The sequence below is a fragment of the Python bivittatus genome, unplaced genomic scaffold, assembly GCF_059951505.1.
Source record: "Python bivittatus isolate LINGU-HERP-01145 unplaced genomic scaffold, Pbiv_v1 ctg000700_np1212, whole genome shotgun sequence".
Classification (NCBI taxonomy): Eukaryota; Metazoa; Chordata; class Lepidosauria; order Squamata; family Pythonidae; genus Python; species Python bivittatus.
The window spans coordinates 82,826,424-82,844,661 of NW_028277098.1; the positions used below are offsets into that span (position 1 = coordinate 82,826,424).

The 18,238-nt window shown below is 38.9% G+C and overlaps 1 protein-coding gene across 1 annotated transcript in view; it reads right to left on the reverse strand.

Annotated features, from left to right (window-relative positions):
- The window catches only part of STK4 (serine/threonine kinase 4), a 76,417-nt gene extending 58,513 nt beyond the window's left edge, over window positions 1-17,904 (reverse strand). The window contains exons 1-6 of the mRNA XM_007426738.4: window positions 17,747-17,904; window positions 11,889-11,969; window positions 7,776-7,904; window positions 2,923-3,037; window positions 2,440-2,604; window positions 1,184-1,351 (exon numbers count right to left, since the gene is read on the reverse strand). Coding sequence (XP_007426800.1) covers window positions 1,184-1,351; window positions 2,440-2,604; window positions 2,923-3,037; window positions 7,776-7,904; window positions 11,889-11,969; window positions 17,747-17,778 — 690 coding nt within the window. The 5' untranslated portion in view covers window positions 17,779-17,904. The remainder of the gene's footprint in view (window positions 1-1,183; window positions 1,352-2,439; window positions 2,605-2,922; window positions 3,038-7,775; window positions 7,905-11,888; window positions 11,970-17,746) is intronic.
- Between the last annotated feature and the right edge of the window lie 334 nt (window positions 17,905-18,238).

Sequence of the window (18,238 nt, forward strand, 5' to 3'; positions counted from 1 at the left end):
GGTCCACACATATTGTTATCCTTAGCCTCCCAGAAAGTGTTAAAGGATAGCAATTGGAGAGCACAAGGCTGAAGCCGGCCATAACAGTAGCCTTCCCCAATATACCAGATGCAATGGCATCCCAACATCTTTGAATGGCCCAGACTGGAAAAGCGGTCCTAGTGGTCTTCATCCTCTGTTCGGTATAATTAGCAATGGCACTGCAATGTTTTCAAGATGGGCTACTTTACATATTTGCATCCAAAATAACTTATCTTTGAAATTTACTGAATCCAACTTCCTGCTTAAACTGGGCTGAAAATGGTAAACATTCTATTTCCTAAGAACAGCTAACAGAAAAACATAGATGCACCACTTATACAGGTAGTCCTCGCTTAATGATGGTAATTGGGACAGGTAACTCCATAGCTAAGTGACACGGTTGTAAAGTGCAATGTCATGTGACCGTGCCGACTTATGATAGCAGTTGCGGCAATCCCAGTTGCCACTGTTAGGTGAATCCCATGTGGTTGCAGTGTCCCGCAGTCACGTGATCACCATTTGTGACCTCCTGCAAGCTTCCCCATTGACTCTCCTTGTCAGAAGCTGGCAGCGAAGGTCGCAAATGGCGATCACATGACCAGGGGACGCTACAATGCCATAACTGTAAGCCAGTTGACAAGCACCTGAATTGTGATCATGTGACCACGGGGATGCTGCAACAGCCACAACTACGAGGACCTGTTATAAGTCCCCCTCATTCAGTGCCGTCCTAACTTTAAATGGTCACTGAACAAGTGGTTGTTCAACAAGGACTACCTGTAATGTTGATCCCAGAGGAACAGAACCAGAGGTTCCGGGCAAGCCCTAAAAGCTTTTGAGTATGGCCCCTATAGCCACACTAAAAGTGGACAGTAAACTGTAATTTTTAATGTGATGAGAGAAATTATTAAGCATCTGGGGAACAGACCATATTTTATTAATCAAATTTTTTCATGCGTGAAAAAAGTTAGGCAAATCTGATTTATCATACACAATCAGTTTCCTCACTATGCACATGGAATTTTATGAAATCGGTGTTTATAGACTATATCTAGCAAATAGGATTAATCAAACAAAAGGCAATAAGAACTAGGGCTCAATTTCACTACTGCATTAAAGCTACACTTATCCTTTTATCTTGGACTAGTTACCCAGCATTTACCCTCATTGGATGAATATCAGCATATGGAGGTTTTCCTTCAGCCATTTCAATGGCAGTGATACCCAGAGACCAGATGTCTGCCAGACAATTATATCCGATTTCTTGGATCACTTCAGGTGCCATCCAGAACGGAGTTCCTATCACAGTGTTTCTTTTTGCCATAGTATCCTATAAAGGGAAGCAAATTTTAAGGAAGTTAGCTATTTAAAAGGAATGTGCATTAATTAACAGAAAACCTGCTAAAAACATCTGCTGATCAAGTGTTCAGCAGGATTAAAAACATTTCAGAGATACTATAAACTATATTATAATTATATAATTATAGATACTATAAGCTACATTAAACATCCCTGAGCCAGTATGGTGTAGTGGTGACCCAGTTTGGTATAGTGGTGAAGGTGCTGGCCTAGAAACCAGGAGACTGTGAGTTCTAGGCTTCCCTTAGGAATGAAAGCTAGCTGGGTGACTTTGGGCCTGTCACTCTCTCTCAGCCCAACCAACCTCACAGGGTTGGTTTTGTAGAGAAAATAGGAGGCAGGAATATTAGGTATGTTCACTGCCCTGAGTTACGTACATACGTACGTACATACATACATACATACATACAAATAAAAGTGGGGTAAAAATATAATAGTAATATCCCAACTCCTAGAATTTTCAAAATATTTAATAGTAGAGATGGTCAAAACACTCTGTACAGAATAGCCTGGTTCAGGTTGACCATGCCTGCACTGGAACATATAGCTTTGTTCCAGGAAGGAGAGGCAAGGGTTTTCATCTAAAACCCAAACAACCAAAGCATTCTGGATTTTAATTTGTCTAAACTATGCCTGTCCTGAGAAAGTTAGCAAAACCTCCAGAATATGATGGTTTGTTCTGGGATGAAAACAATTTTTCCCACTTTGTGCACATCCAAGTCAACAGAAATGGATTCAAATGAAAATAGACATTTCTAAAAATCTAGAGCTTACAATCTTACAAAATCAGTTTATTTAAACCAGGTAGTAGTTCTCAGGTGACCATCTCATTATTACATAGTAAAGTTTGCATCCAGAAAATGAGTATACTCTTGCTTGGTTTATATATCACATTAAACTATGTTTATTTGGATACTGGCATTCTGTGACATATGCATCCAGTCATTATGGTTTATAAGCCATCATTAATAGTTTACTATGCTCCCAACTGTTGCTTGTTAAACAAACCAAGTCTTTGCACAAAGTATGAAGATTTGCATAAGCAATTTCTACACTTACGGTAAGCTGGCCGGCTACCCCAAAATCTGCAAGCTTAGCATGGCCTTCTGTATTGAGTAATATGTTGCCAGCTTTGATGTCACGGTGTATTTTCCTCATGAAATGTAGGTATTCCAGTCCTTTCAGTGTTGATTGTATTACTGTAGCAATTTCATCTTCCATCAGCTGTAGAAGAAAATTTACTAAATGAGCAGATAGTTATTACTAACTATTAAGATTCTATTACAGTTACTTAAAATACATATCTTCTGTTAGGATAAGGGATGGAGAATGCTACAGGAGGATATTACAACTTGCTCATCTCCAGTATTATTTATACAGAATAATTTTCAGCGGAACATAGAAGGAATGTTCAATTTATGAACTTTCACATCTTTTATCACTCAATAAATCAGGCTAAAATCGATAAAGTTCATCACTACCATTAAAACTTTTATCCAAAAAACCCTCAAGCATTTATTCAGATCCTGAAGCAGCACATACCGTTTTATTTCGTAGTCGAATTATATCAGACACAGATCCGGCACCGCAATATTCCATTACTATCCAGAGGTCCGTGTTCTTAAAATAGCTGCCATAATATTTGACTACATGAGGACTAAGGAAGACAGAATGTATTACTGAATTGACTCAAGTGCACATTTTGCAAAAAAGCCAGCTAAGAATCAGCCTAAAACGTTAGGATTTGGGGAGTATTAGGATCCTAAGTAAAAACATAAACTCATAAAAAGGAAATCCCTTTCCCTGGCCTTTCAATTGTGCATTTCCACTCCTATTTCAAAGGAGTGTATTTTTGCATGAGACAACTCATGCAAGTGGAAGAGTTTAATTTAGCTGGCTTGCTCTGAGGATTGAAGCTGGCAAGGCAAAAATCAAAGAGCTGCAGACCTGCAAGACCATTATGTAAACATGGGGGCAGGGGCCTTCCACATTCCATTCTGGGAAAAGAGCATCAAAATTACTGATACCATGAAAGGGCAGGAGAAGGAGACCTAGGATTTAAATCTTGGGTGTCCATCTGACTGTCTCTTTCTCTCACACACATATACAGGTAGTCCCCCAGTTTAAGAACGACTTCCATTCCCAGGATCTGTCCTTAAGTCGAATTTGTATGTAAGTCAGAACAGTATTATTGTATTAATACTGTATAAGTAGTATTGTGTAATTAACTGGAACTACTGTGTATATAACTCGAATCATTGGGTATTTAACTCTAATTTTGCTACAATAGGCTCCATTCTTAACTACGGGTTGTCCATAAACCAGGCATTCTTAACCCAGAGACTACCTGTACCCCAGGCACAGCTAGATTCCTGTATTCTGCAGCAACTGTGTAGCTATGACTTCTTAATTTGCAATAAAAGTTTATTTAATGGTGTTAAGTCTCTGAAACCTCTGTTGTTATCTAGCTATTGACTATGGGAGTGTTAGTTGAGTATCTGAAGAGTATCATATCAAATCAAGCTGTGCTTTTGCGAAGTCCAGCACCTGCAATGGCTACCCAATATTTAATAGGGAATATACTATTTGAAAGAAATAAAATAATTCAATAGGAATCAGAGTAGTGCGAAACATTATCTAAGTTGAGAATTTCAATACTTATTCCTCTAGGAATATTTTAGTTTCTTATAATAATATATTTAACAGAAAATATTGTGCAAGATATATTTCCACTGTTTCCAGAATTCTCTCTCTATATTATTTAACATTTAAAACATTTCTTTAAATAGTGATACATGGTGAAAACATTCACCTAACAAGGAGGTTCCCCTGCTGTATTGTTCTGTAGAAATTCTTCCATTGTTTCAAAACATTACTGACAATGAATGAATGGTTCATGAATGGTTTACACATTCTTACTGTGAGAAAGGTAAGTCCATCCATTACACACACACACACACAATTCTTGCTTCCTTTGTACAGTCCTGAAAATCTGCTCTAAGGCATTTGGGGATGGGGGAATTCTTGTAAGAAGGTTAGACCAAGGCAAAAAATGTATTTCCTCCAATAATTTTATTAAAGATTATATAAAACAGATAAAAATAATACAAAAACCTAATACAAAAATACATTAAAAGAAAAAAAAAGTGTAAAAAAATCCCCCCCAAAAGATAAGAAGAAACTTCCCCCTTCATCCCAGCAAATATATTCAACATTAACAACTTATCACTGTCTCTTAAAATACCACCAAATACATCTTCATTCCATATTTCACCCCATTTTCTATAGACCCATCTCTAAATCCTCAGCAATCCTTATTAATCAACAAAAGGTATAAGAATTAATAAGAATAACTAACATCATAAGCATTTAGTCCCCCTTTCCATTTAAACTTAATTGCCATAATCCCTCCTTAATAATCAAAATCTAATCCCAATTAACAATTAATCATTACAAAAAAATTAAAAAACCATTAATCACCAGAGATAACAACCTATTAGTAATCCCAATTAACAATTCAACATTACAGAAAAGTAAAAAACTGATAAACATTACCAAAAATAATAATCCCTTATTTATATACCAAAAATAGTAACTTAGATATGATAAACTAATCCATTATACCCAATTGAACATTTCAAAAAAAAAAAAAACTATCCAAAGTAACCATTAAACATCACCAAAGATAGCAACCCGTTACTTAACCATAATCAAATAATTTATATTTTTTCTTCTTCCATTAATCCTGCATTTCCTCAATTCTTTCCTCAGATCTCAGTCTCTTCAGCAAATGAAATAATCTATTAACAGTCAAATGAGGCAGCTTCACAGTTTTAATATATTTCAGATTGCTATGATTACTCATTATTAATCTACTATAAATGCAAATGCATAATTGAACTATGTGAACTGCTTTCAGCACCATTAGGTTTTTCTCTAAACTTAGATATATATTTTTTAAAATTATCTGAAATTTGGAGTATTTACCAATATTCCAATAATTTTCCAATAAAAATAAATCTCCATGTAAAGGTTCTGAACACAACATTTAAAGCTCATTAACCCTTTAAAAAAAAAATACTGTGGTTCAAGACGATTGTGGGAAATGAACAGAGCTCTCTTATTTACAAAATTCAAAACAACCCAAAGACACCAGAGTACATAAAGGAGATCAATATGGCCAAGTTAATAGAAACATTCGATGAGCTTTTAGAATACAGACTTTCTTGATACTGGTTTAACAGGACAGGAATGCAATAACTAAAGGGCGTAGGTGTTCAGAAAGGACAGAAGCAATAGAAGGGGAGGACACATTTAAATGTATATTAAAAATATCCACAGTTGCACAGATATCCAGGGTAATGACCTAGGCCATGCTGTTGAGAGCATCTTTATTAAAATAAACAGAAGGAATAAAAGCAACACAGCTGCTGGTATCCACTATCATTCTTGGAAATTCCAGGAAATTCCTGACAACCTTCTCCTTTAGAGGGAAAAGGTAGGAGAAGAGAATGCGCTATACCTCTCTTGATCCTAACCAATACAAAAGTTTTGGTAGATGAAATGGAAGTCATGGAAACTTTGGGGGAAGTTACAAGGTAATGGAGTTTCTGCTATCAAAAGCAAAGTTGAATGTAACTGTGATGGAATGGTTTGATGAAGGCCGCGCTCGGGGAGATAAGCATTTCCTTAGCCCCCAGCAGGAGCGTGGGAAGGTTAAGAAGTTGAGACTGGCACCACCCTAAGGAATTCACGGTGTTTTGGCTTGCTGGCTTGGGAAGTTTAGATTCAGTCTGGAGAGATTCTGTCTTGGAGATGGAAGCTAATAAATGCAACAGAACTGTATCTGTACTTCTCGTGGAGTTCTTTGGGCTGAACCTCAGTAACTGAGTAATATCTTGGACTTCAGATTTAATAAACTCAGAGCAATGAAAAGCTGATCCCACGGTAGGAAAAGCTAACAGAGAAAGGTGCTCAAAATGGATGAAAGAGTCTTAAGAAATAAAATATTAAAAGCACAATCATGAATAATTCCAGGAAGAGATAAAGGAAATGTGGCAGCACAAAAAGCTTAGCACAAATTAAAAAAAGGACACATATAGAAGTAAAAATGAGAGACAGGATACAAAGTAATAGCATATACAGGTAGCCTAAATTTGCAGGCAGTATCAGGAAAGTTAAAGTTCAAAATGAGCCAGTCAGTGAAGGATGTCATGAATGACAAGAGCTTCTTCGGGTATGGGTAAAAGGAAGAAAAAAAACATGTTAACACCTATTCAGTGAAAAAGGCAAAATGCTAACAGTTAACAAAGAAAAAGCAAAACTATATAACTCTTACTTTGATTTAGTCTCTGAGAAATCCTAGAGAACAGGTGACAGTCCATTCAGACAACTGTAGGAGGGCAAAATGGAATTCTGAATGCTACAGGCTATTCCATCTGAAATTTTTAACTGGAAATATTCTACAGCAGATTATAAAGAGTTTGATCTGTAGGCACCTTAAAATGGTGCAATGATTAAATCTTGCCAGACTAAACTTATCTAGTAATTTCAACAGTAGATTGTGAAATGCTATAGACATAATATATCTTAATTTCATATTTAAAGAGAACAAATCACTAGCTAGAGAAATAGGATGAAATTAACAATGCAATTTAAGAGAGACAGATGCAAAGTTCTTCTATTGTGAAATAAATCAAAGGCACAGGTATAGGTCCCCCTGGTAATAGCACACATGAGGTCTTGGAATTGTAGTTGATCACCAAATGACTATGACCCAGCAGAGTGACATAAAAACAAATGCAATTTTAAGCTGAATCAACAGGAATCTAGTGTATAAATCACAGGAAGTAATAGGTCTATTATATGTTGAATTGGTTAGACCTCACTTTAAGTACTGTATGTAGTTCTTGGCTCCACATTTCAAGAACAATCAGAGGCAGAAAAGGAAAATAAGATGGAGAATTTTATCAGAAGACACTATAGGAACTTGCTATGTTTAGCTGTGAGAAAAGACAAGTTGTGAGGGGGGGATATGATGACACTTCTAAAGTATCTAAAATTTGCTAGTTACTATATTAAAAATACAGCAAAAATAAAATAAAGCTTTCCTTAGGTAAAAGAATGGTCTCCATTGCTTTCTACCATTTTGAAGCAACAAAGCACTGCAGGAATTCTCTATCTTCACTCGGTCTCCATAGAAACATAGGGGGAAAAAGGACAAACCCGTCCTTTATTTCACCCAGCACATAATAGAGAAACCATCTCTTTCCTCCCATCAAACTATAGAAAAAAGCGACATAACCGCCCACATAATTTTTTTAACAGTATTTTAGGAGAATGAGGAACAAGGGATCCCCCACTGGTGAGTGAAAATACTGAATGCTGATACTTACCTATCACACTGCTGCATTATTGATATCTCCTTAATAATCTCCTGCAAATCAGACTCAACAGGAACTTGCTTAATTGCAACAACTTGGCCTGTTTCTTTATGGATAGCTTTGAATACGCTGCCATAGGATCTGTAACAAGAAACCCAAACCTGAAACTCAGCAAGGACAATAGAAGAAACCTGATCATTGTGCTGGAATGCCTCATGCCAAATCTTGACCCCTGAAAAATATATCTTTCCCTTGCTTCTTTCTCAAAGAAAGGAAGAATTATTTCTTTTTTAAAAAATGCAGGCACACATAAGATTTCACCCGTCAATTATAAAAGCACAAAGTGGCCAAGGGATGTCTTTCTGTTTTACATTAAAAATGACCATATATACATCCTCAACAATATGAGATTTTCTTCCTATAAATTTAAAGTCTGTAGCACTCCTGGACTGGTTATAAGAATGAATATAAGAACGTAAGCAGTGCCCTGCTTGACTGGACCCTTGCCAATCTGGACTAGTAGTGTGTTCTCACAGACTACATGGTCAGGTGACCATTCAGTATGGAGTAATCAAAAAGATTTGTCCAAGAAGAACTGCTAGGGCAGAAGCTGCTATGTGATCTTCACATACACCTTTCTGTTACAGCAGACTTTCTTTGAATTACTGTATTCTGTAGGAACAGAAGCCTGTGTTTGAAGACTGGATGGTTAAATACATCCTGTATTCCCTGTTGCATTTCTTGAAGTGATCTTCTAATAACACAGTGTCATACAGCTGCATGACTATTCCCAGAAGCACTGCTGACGTAAACTAGTACAGAACTTCACCCTGCAGTAAAACTAGTGCAGGACTTCACCCTGCAGTAAGGGCAGGCAGAGAATTGTAAATGAGAATAGAGATTTTCTCTGCCACCTGATACATTTTCTAAAGTTAGTATAACTTCCATGTGAATTTCTGAATAAATTCTCCCTTTTCCCTATACCTTTCACTTCCTGTTGTTTTGATCCCGTTCTACACAAATGTGTAAAAAAAAGGAGAGCAAGACTTTGGCAGTGTTATACTGCATGTTCAAGCACTCTACCTTGCACAACGAACTTACACTAACTCTCCTAATATCAAGGCATACAGTGGTACTTAAAAGTTTGTGAACTCTTTTGAATTTTCAATATTTCTGCATACATATGACCTAAAATGTGATCTGTTCTCCACACAAGTCCAATGACTAGATAAAGAGAACCGAATTAAACAAATTAGTCAAAAACATTATACTTGTTCACTGATTTATTGAGGAAAATGATCCAAAGCTACATATGAGGCTTTGCACACAGCATGGCTTCCTCAATTTGCCAGAAATGGACAACCTGAAGACACGGCAGCCCCCTTTTGGAACCCCTCTAACCACAGCAGCACAGAGTTTCCTATTGCCTTGCGGCAGGAAACTTACAGAACCTAAAATAGGCTAAACAAACAAAATGCCAGAAAGGGAGGGTGGGGGACAACAAAAAAGAAATTTTAAGAAATGGTTTTAAATGCTACTAACAACTTGACTCACATAGAAATGTTTACTTTACTTTAGAAGACAGGAACTACAATATTTATCTTCTGATGTATGTCTCTGCTTTCAGCCACCATGGAAATACAGAATATCTGACATTACAGGAATAGCAGTGGCATAATCTTTGGTTACATATTGCAAAAATGTAGATAGGAACAAAGGCTCTGCATAGAAATGACAAAACCATTTCATGGACCCTACTAACTGTACCCTTTTAGCTTTTTTTCCTCAGCTATGGTAGTAAAATCTTAATGGTTCCTTGGCCTGCTCAGAAAAAGTCTGCAGAGTAGTAGTGATGGAATCTTTAACAGAATTCCCGTCACTAAGCAACGTGGTTGTAAAGCATGATCTCACGTGACTGCATTGTTTAGTGATGGCAATCCCTGCATTCCCCATTGCCCTGTGTTGTTAAGTGAGCATCTCCTCACAACTACCTGCTGGCTTCCAACAACCAAAATCAGTGGGGAAGCCAGCAGGAAGTTGCAAGTCCCAGGTGGCTCACAAGCAGGCCAACAGACAGATAAGTGGCTGCTGCCAGGTGGGAGTGGGAGCAAGGGGGTGCACGGGTGGCTGGGGAGGTGCGGCGCAAGCATGGTAGGGCGTGGGGTGGCTGCTGCCAGATGGGGGAGGGTGTGCAAGAGTGCACAAATGGCTGGGAAGGTTGTGTGAGGGTGCGCAGCACGGGCACAGTGAGGCGGGGAGGATGCACGGGTGGTGGGGAGGTGACGTGTGAGCACTGTAAGGCTCTAAGAGGGTGCATGAGTGGTGAGGAGGCATGGCGCAGGCATAGCAAGGCTTGGGGTGGCTGCTGTCAGGTGGGGAAGGTGTGCGAGTAGCCAGGGAGGGTGTGCGAGTGACCTGGGAAGGTGAGTGAGTGGCCAGGAAGGGTGTATGGGTAGCCAGCATGATGCGAGCACAGAGGGGCTAAGGGAGTGTGCACAGGTCGGGGAGACTTACCCAAGTAACCTGGCAGCCTCTCTTGCCGGCTTTCCCATTGACTTTGCTTATGAGAAGCCAGCAGGGAAGGTCAAATTATCACATTCACATGACCATGGGACTCTGCAACTGCGGTAAGTGTGAGCCTATTGCCAAGTACCCAGATTGTGATCACATGACAATGGGGTGCTGGGATGGCTAGAGCTTTGAGGACTGATTATAAACACCACTTATTGAGCACTGTTGTAACTTTGAATGGTCCCTGAACTAGTGGTCATTAATTGAGGACCACCTGTATACATTTTGTTCGTTTGAGTACCCAAATGCATACAATCATAAACATCATCAGCAAACATTATGTACTAATTTAACAAAAAAAGCCACAGCAACTAGTGTAACCAAAATTCAAAGTAAAACATTGTTTTTCCTACATTTCAAAGCCATTAACCTATTTTAATTGGTAGCGACCTCCCCAACTTTACCCCACCTCCAATCCAGCAAGGCATGTTCCAGAATTTAGTATTCTGTTTGGCTAAGCCAGTGATCTGAACATGGAAGAACTTTCTGTAACTCCACTACACAGAGATCTCATTATCTGATCAATTTTAGACTGGCAGCTGCTCTAATCCTCTACAAGCTTAGAGGACTGGTTAAAATGATCCAACCCAGTTCTCCAGTGGAACTGGGGCTTAGGAGCACTGTTTTGCAATGGTTTGAGTCCTGCCTGTTGGGAATGCCCAAAAAATGGTGCTGGGGGACTACTCTTCAACATCTGGATCACTGATCTATTGTGTTCCACAGGATTCTGTCTTGTCTGCTATGCTGTTTAACATCTATAGGAAATCAGTGAGGGAGGTTTGGAGCTCTGGAGTGGGATGCCATTAATTTACTGATGACACCAAGCTCGACTGCTCCCTACCAAGTAACTTGGTAAGAAGAAAGCAATCAGTATCCTTGAATTCCTCCTAATCTTGATAATGGGCTAGATGAAGGAGAACAACCTGAAATTAAATCCAGATTAAGACAAAGGTGCCATTGGTAGGAAAAAGCTGGACTCTAGGACTGAGGTGAAACCTATTCTGGATGATGCTACATCACCCAGAAACAGCATGTTCACAGTTTGGATGTGCTTCCAGAACCCCAACCATCACTGAATTTGCATGTATAGGCAAAAATTATGTTTGCATAATTACAGTCCATGAAGCCATGTAATCTTTCCTCAGTGAGTGATTAGCAATAGTGATCAGTGCCTTAATTACAACTGCTCTTGACTACTGCACTCCACTTTACATGGGACTGCTCTTGAAAAGAGTCTGAAACTGTAATTCAAGCAAAATATGGCAGCCCAGTTACTGATTGGTACAACATTTGATGTCTATAATAAAACTTCTGCACACCTCCTATCTCCTGGAGTACAAGTCACTCTGTAACTAACTTTCTCTACTGCATAAAACAAGGTTTTGCTCTGAAATAAGCAGCCTGGTTTATTTACAATCTTCAAAATGACTTGCTGTTTCAAAGAGTTATGTTTACCTATGCATATCAGGAAATGACACCATTCTTATATACACAGCTATTATCTCTGGTAGCATTATATACACTGTGGTAAGGATGCTTATGTAATTCACTTACCCTTCTCCAAGTTTTTCTAACACATCAAACACTTCTTCAGGCTGTTTTGTCAAACTATCTTCATCTAATTTTCTTAGCTGCCTGGAATCAAATAATTAGACATTGTGTTATCAGATTTCGCTGGACAGACCTTCAATCCCAGCTCAATATCAGCAGTAAATATATTATAGTTTGTTACAAATTCTTCTACCAATACTGAGTGTAATCCATACATATACAACAACACACTTTTTAAGGACAGGCAGAAGAGAGACACCAAAAGTTCCCAGGCATCCTGACATTTGCATCAGCTCTTTCTCCTATACTGGAAAGTATTCCAATTCATAAAATATTTTTTTATCCAAAATGCACTATTCATAATGAAATGTTTTCTACATAGTTTCCTGAAAACTAGATATTCATTTTCTGAATGCAAAAAGACAAAAAGAATCAGCAGCATATGCAAACTGCACAATGAATTTAAAAGAGGAAATACTGCTAAGACTTTACCCAGGAAATGGTGAAACATGAGAACAAGTCTTAATGATAAAGCTTTAAGATTACAGAATAGATTCTGGTTTGGAATAGAAAACAGCAAATATGTTATCCTTCCCAAGCTGCAATTTGGGTAAGTGTTACAGCCACAAATGGTTCTAGCAATGCATTTTTAAATGAGCCACAATTGGCTATTTTCATATATCATGCTAATCCACATGTATTAACCATATTCATACATTTAACCAGTTAATTCACTTTCAAATGTTATCATAGCACATTTGACAACTACACACACTAGTTCTCAAACTCTGATATTTATTTATTTGGTAAATTTATACAGATAGTCCTTGTTTAGCAACCACAATTAGAATGGGCAACTCCATCGCTAAGTGGGAAATCATGTGACTGTGACTGAGCTTTCCAGCTCAAAACTGACGAGACTAATCAGTTTCACACCTTTTGGCTTTTGTTTGCCTCCTACAGGTAATCCTTGACTTAGGACCATTCATTTAACAACTGTTTGAAGTTACAACAGTGCTGGAAAATGTGACTAACAACTGGTCCTCACACTTACAACCGTCACAGTGTCCCTGTGGTCACGTGATCACAAGTTGGGCTCTTGGCAACCAGCATATATCTACGATAGTTGCAGCATCCCGGGGTCACGTAAGCGCCATTTGCAACTTTCCCAAGGGGCTTCCAACAAGCAAAGTCAATGGGGAAAGCCGGATTTGCTTAAAGACATGATTTGCTTAATGACTGCATGATTTGCTTAACAACCATGACGAAAAAGGTTGTAAAATCAGGCACAACTCACTTAATCACTGCACTGCTTAGTGATGGAAGTTCCGGTCCCAATTGTGGTCATAAGTCGAAGACTACCTGTAACCACTTCCCTACCTTTTGGAATATACACCCCAGCACTGGGATAATTAATAAGAACGGAATTAATGTTTGTATTTACATTCATTATAGAGAAAGGGATTACAAGAGAGCAAGCGGGCACATAATGGGGAATACACATCGAAAGCAATGAACTGGCACTGGCAGCCGTGAGCATGCTACGCAAAAAGCCTGGTGTATTCCCCATTATGTGCCTGCTTACTCTCTTGCATTCCCTTCCTCTCCAATCTCTCCACTCTGCAAGGCAGAGGGGGGGGAAGAAAAAAACCAAGCAATTTCTGTAGGCAATCTCTCCTGTGTCTGACCCATTCTCCCTCCCCCTTGCAGAGCGGAGAGACTGGAGAGGAGGGGATTACAAGAGAGTAAACTGGCATACAATGGGAAATACACCAGGCTTATTTTGTGTAGCTCGTTAGTGGCTGCCAGCACCAGCATATTGCTTTTGATATGTATTCCCCATTGTGTGCCTGCTTACTCTCTTGTAATCCCTTTCTCTCCAATCTCTCTGCTCTGCAAGGGAGGAAAAAAGATAAACAACAGGTCAAGCAGAGAACACCTACTGACTGTAATGATGATCACATGACTGTGGCAATCATGTGACTGAGGGACAGTATGGTCATAACTTGGAACTGTCACTGAATGAGGCAATCAGTAAGCAAGGATTACCTATATAGCTGTATATATAGCTCACAATATATATAATACATACATAATAATACACACTATATAACTCACAAATGTGACTTTGAGTGACATACAAAGTTAAAAAACACAAGAAATAATAGAACAAAATTACCAAAAAATAACAAAAATCATTTTTAAAAATTGAAAACAATAAAAACCATTAAAAAATGTTGCAAAGTACACTCAGTTTCCCTATTAATACAGCCACTTTACAGGCCCTATACTCATGTTACTAGATCCTCAAGCCGGATGGCAAAGCTATGTCTTCAGGCCCTTCTGGAAGGCCAGCAAGGTTGGGGTCAATCTGATCTCAGGGGGAATGATATTCCAAAGGGCAGGTGCCACAGCAGAAAAGGCTCTCCTCCTGGGTCCCGTCAGATGACATTCCTTGGTAGACAGGACCCGCAACATGCCCTACCTGCCAGACCTTATGGGACAGGTAGATGTAATTGGGGAAAGGTAGTCCCTCAAATATTTATGACCCCCTAAAGTGATAATGAATAAGATTAAGTAATAACTACAAACTACAAATTCCTATTTAATTATTTAGGGCTCGACCTAGTAGCTTAGCCAATCCCCCAAAACTCACTCTAGACTTTCCTCTCAACTTTGCCTGTACAAGCCCACAACAGGTTTGTGCAAAGTAGGAATGAATCGTGATAATGGTAAAACTGGTCAGCTTTTTTACAGATTGTGACCCTAACCCCATCCCACCCCACCCCTCACATTTGCTTGTAACTCTCTGAGTGGCCACAACCCACAATTTTAGAACCCTTGATATACACTCCCTGGCTTCACTAAGTAATTGCCTCAGATAAATATCACCAGTCAACTCACCAACATGTTATTTTATGTAAAACTGCTCCACTTTTATCATCATAAATTAAGAGATTTTAACAGAAAAACATTAACCCAATTTTAAAGTCACTTGTAAAGCTGCTGAAAAGTGATTGCAAAATTTCATAGTTATCAGCAATCTAAAGAAATGCAAGCATATTGTATGTAGGATAAACAAATCAATGTATACAGCTATAGACTAATTATGAGATACTATCAAAACAGAGAAATGTTACAAAGCAAATAATACATCAAGTAAAACATGAAAGCTAAAAAGATTGAAAAATAATTGGCAATAAAAGAAAAAAGGAAACAAACAATAATTGAGAATCCTAATTGTTCATATTCAAGTGACTATGGAGCGGCTGAGATGGTGAGGGACACACATGAGCACATATATGTATATATCTATCACCATTGCTATTGTGGAAAAAATGTAATTCATTATGCCACAAAACAAAGGAAACAGGTCTTTTTGATCAGTATGCAAATGCACTATCCAAAATTGAAACCAGCTACAATCTCTAATAACAGTCTAATGTTACAGAAATTCCTTCAGACCTCAATTGTCTTTAACTTGGGTTTTTTCACCTATTGCAATGGGTAGAGTACTGTATTTGTGGTTCTCCAGATATTAAATTGCAATATCTATCTATCTATCTATCTATCTATCTATCTATGAATGAGATTTAAAGGCTACTTGACTCCACAGAGCTTACACTACAAAATAGCAAACGATAAAAAGAAAATCTCATGTCCAGACAAGCACACTCCCTATAACAGAAAACACAACTAACAGGAGCTCCACATATACCCTATTCCAAGGCCTGGAAGAAGAGCCAAGTTTTCAGTTGTATTAACTAACTGCAGCTTCGCCAAGCATCGGAACAAATTCTGATTAACCCTAAATATGGTAAATAGGAAAAAACATCAAACCATAACTATAAACATGCAAGATCCAGTTTGACAACTGATATTCATCTTCCTAAGAACTTCTCTATGATTTAAGACAAAGAGAAGTCATGTTCTCAGGGATCTAGTCTCATCCTCTTTTTAAGTTTTAAATCTGGAAATATAGTTGCATGCAAAGATTTAGGTAATCTTATTCAAATTGCATGTTTCAATGAATCCCTAAATAAACAGAAACTGATACAACCTTTGCATGGTTGACAGTTAAGCACATCTCTATAAACTGAATGCATACTTATGTGCAGTTGTTTACAGATGCAAAATAAGAAAACTAAAAATACTGCAGGTGCAAAACTTCCAGTTGATTCAGTGCATTACTTTATTTTATTACATGAAAATCTGGAAAGAAGTCCAAACTTCTGCACCTGTCATACTCTTAGTTTTTTTATTTTGCATCTGCAAGTAATTACATTATGCATTCACATTTGCAGAAAGATGCTGTCTTTAATTTTGCACCATGTATAGTTGCAAATAACTGTATAGTCAAAAGTAAACTGCAATGTGGATTAATATATTCTTAAATATATAATGAAGCGTACAGCATTACCTTTTATTTAAACAGAAAGATAATGTATATCTAACTATCATTAGGTTTTCTTCCATAGTTCCATATTCCTATTCTGCTTTCTGGAAAGCAACTTCCTTCCAGATAATACCAATATCAAGCAGTTCTTAATAAATCTCTGGAAGTATTATGTAAATGGTTTTAGACATCTTCAGGTATCAAATTAATAGCAGTGTTCACAAAGTACTGTCACCGACATAACTTTTATGCTAATTTCATTCCTATATTATGATCAAGTTTTTTTTTAAAAAGTGGCATAAAAATCTAATAATAATTCAGTAAATTATATAATTTGCAATCTACACACACAGAAATATTTAATACTTTAAATGTCAAAACATGACATATAAAGCATGATTTAGGCAATTAAAACTGCACAAGAAACTGTAATTTTGACATTTAGAACTTCCCTTTATGCATTTTAAGTCACTGGGTGCTCCTTTGTTCACTTCCCCTTACCATGTTTTTAAGCAAGCAATGAACTTTGGTAACTAAAGAGCAACTTCCTGTGTAGATGGTGTCTAAAATGTCTGATACACATCAGAATGTATACATGAGAGCCCATCGTACGTTAGTTCAGTTTGCGCTCCACCTCCTACAGAAAAGCTGTTTCTAAAAAGACAACATATAACTTGCAAAGACTTCCGAATTCATAAAACACAACTTTCTTACTACTCACTTCTCTAATTTTATGCTGATGGTTCGACCCAAAAACTTGGAAATCAACCCTAACTATAGAAAACCACATGTTTTAAATGCCCAGTATCCCTGCCTGAGGGAAACGTATCTCAATATTTGGAAAGCTACTACCAGAGTCATCAATAATGGGATTTTACTCCAGGTCATCCTGCCTTAAGATGATAAGTCCGTATCTTTAGACACCATCATGTAAGTTTTGTCACACTAATGGTACCACTGCATTTTGGTTTTGTAACAGAAAAAGAACAAGCCTGTGCATTTCATTTCTGCTCTGGTTTTTACAGTGGAATATAACACGACAAAGGAAAACAAAATACACATATAAGATGACCCAGTACAGAAGCTTGGAATTTCAGGTGGAACTTAAATCCAAAAAAAGTAATTGGACTAACGGAGACAGAAGAGGCAAACAGCTGCAAAACGCAGACGCGACTCCACCAATAGGAAACACGCTGTGCACCCACTTTGAGACAAAGAATTACAGAAGGACGTCTGTCCTTGAGCACAAGATGCAAGCCAACCCCGGCCAGCGAATGCCGGCGGAGCAGGGGCACGGGACTTCCTCCGCAAGCAAGAGCGGAGAGGAAGTCTCAGAGGCAAGGAGAAGCGCATCCTGCGCACACCCCCGTCGCCTCGGCTTGCTCTGTCCTCGACGGCTCTTCCACCTTCCTAATCGCACGAACACGCCCTTTTCTCTACGGGCCCCCAAAGTCCGGCTCCTCACCGGCGCGGGTGTCGCAACTGCACGGTCTCCATGGCCGCAGGAGCAGCAGCCGGTGCGCAGGGCTGGGATGGTGCGGAGAATCAAAGAGGGGCGGCAGTCACCGGCGCGCCATCCCGCTCGCTTTCTCGCAGCTCTACCCGCTCTGACTGAAGGGGTGGCCCCGCCTCCCAAACAGCGGCTGCACTTCCGCCTCAGAGCAGCCTATCAAGGCGATGCCCGCAAAAGAGAAGCCAATGCGGACCCCGCCCGCCCGGCAGCCGGGCCTGACGGAAGACAGCGCCGGGGGTGGAATGGGGGGGGATAAAATTCACAGCCCGACCAACGTGGTTCGCAGGTCTCGGCGCCAATTCTCTCCGGGCTTTGGTGGGCGTGGCTACGTCCCTCCTCCTTTTATTCCTCCTTTATTCACAGGGGAGGGGGGCGATGGGCTCGCGCGTCTTCGAAGTTTGAGTAAGATGCGGCAGGCCTATTAACTTTGGAGGTGTTGGATTC